Source organism: Penaeus monodon, chromosome 31 (genome assembly GCF_015228065.2).
Source record: "Penaeus monodon isolate SGIC_2016 chromosome 31, NSTDA_Pmon_1, whole genome shotgun sequence".
NCBI classification, from domain to species: Eukaryota; Metazoa; Arthropoda; class Malacostraca; order Decapoda; family Penaeidae; genus Penaeus; species Penaeus monodon.
In genome coordinates, this window is record NC_051416.1 from 20633052 (window position 1) to 20634198 (window position 1147).

General features: G+C 57.5%; 1 protein-coding gene across 1 annotated transcript in view; it reads right to left on the reverse strand.

The window, feature by feature from the left end:
• Window positions 1-1021, reverse strand: part of LOC119592922 (dual 3',5'-cyclic-AMP and -GMP phosphodiesterase 11A-like) — a 113884-nt gene extending 112863 nt beyond the window's left edge. Inside the window, exon 1 of the mRNA XM_037941814.1 lies at window positions 12-1021. Within this exon, the coding sequence (XP_037797742.1) occupies window positions 12-238 (227 nt within the window). The 5' untranslated portion in view covers window positions 239-1021. The remainder of the gene's footprint in view (window positions 1-11) is intronic.
• Window positions 1022-1147: the final 126 nt, after the last annotated feature.

Sequence of the window (1147 nt, forward strand, 5' to 3'; positions counted from 1 at the left end):
GAGTCGCTTACTTGTCAACTGGCGAGGAGGGACTAACGCAGGGACTAACGCAGGGGCTGTAGTTGAGGTTGGCCGAGCCCCTGCGACTGGAGGAACCCTGGGTAACCGTCAGGAAGCCGTGAGCGACTAGCCACTTGTTGACAGTGCCGAGGTCAGCTTTCCTGACGAAGTAGTCGGAGGCGAGGTCGAAGTGGGCATCGAGCCACTCCTCGACGTCGGGCAGCGTGAGGTTCGTCATGGCTGCGGCTTTGCCTCGAGAGCCTCGCTAGATTCCGGGGGCGTGCGCGCGTCTAAGTGCTCGCTTGCTTTCTCATTTCTTTCCGCTCACTCGTTTGACGCACGTGCCGCTTGATATGCTTTTGCACTTTTTGTTTTTTGCAATTCTTTTCTTTATGCGTTTGGTCTGTGTTCACTATGTTTACCGTGGTAGGGGTCAGTTCGGAAAGTAAGGTCACTCCACCCACACTACAGTTCGTTGGGCAAGGTCACGCCGAGCGGCCTATCGACCTCTCGCACGGGGCGTGGAAGGGCGGGGAGGCCGTGGCGAGGGCTGACGGAGGTCGCAGGAGCTCCTCGGGGCTTGAGGGACATGCTCGTCACTAGGTCATCTGCGGGCGTGGGCGGGGCGGGGTTCGGCGAAATGGTTGTCGTCTGTGTGTAGGTAGCAGAGCATAGTGGGCGGTTCGCACACAGCCTCTCGTACGCTTTGGCGTCGACGCCCTCAGGCGGTTATGATCTGCACGCCCTCCATCTCTGGGCGGCAGCCGTTGCTCAGCCCACGCGGGCGGCGGGGTCACAGGGTCACAGGCCAAGGACTCTGGAGCTCTCAACGGCGAAGAATCCTCGTAGAACAAACAGCAAGTTATTTCATAGCTGTTGACTCAGGGGCGACTTCCTCCTCACCACCGCCGTCGTCCGGGTGTCAGGCGCAAGCGGGGGCTTTATTTACATGCAAATCCCGGCCGAGCTCCCGACGCTGGCCTCCTCGTCCTTTTGTCCCGAAGTGGCTCAGCTGCGAAGAACATCTGGAATTAGAGGGAAAAGGCTTGTAGTGAGGTTGTCTTGGGGGGGTGAGGCAGTCATGATTAAAAGTTTGATATCGAATAATTGATTTCTCTCTGGAAAAAAGTGGTATGATATTGATTAA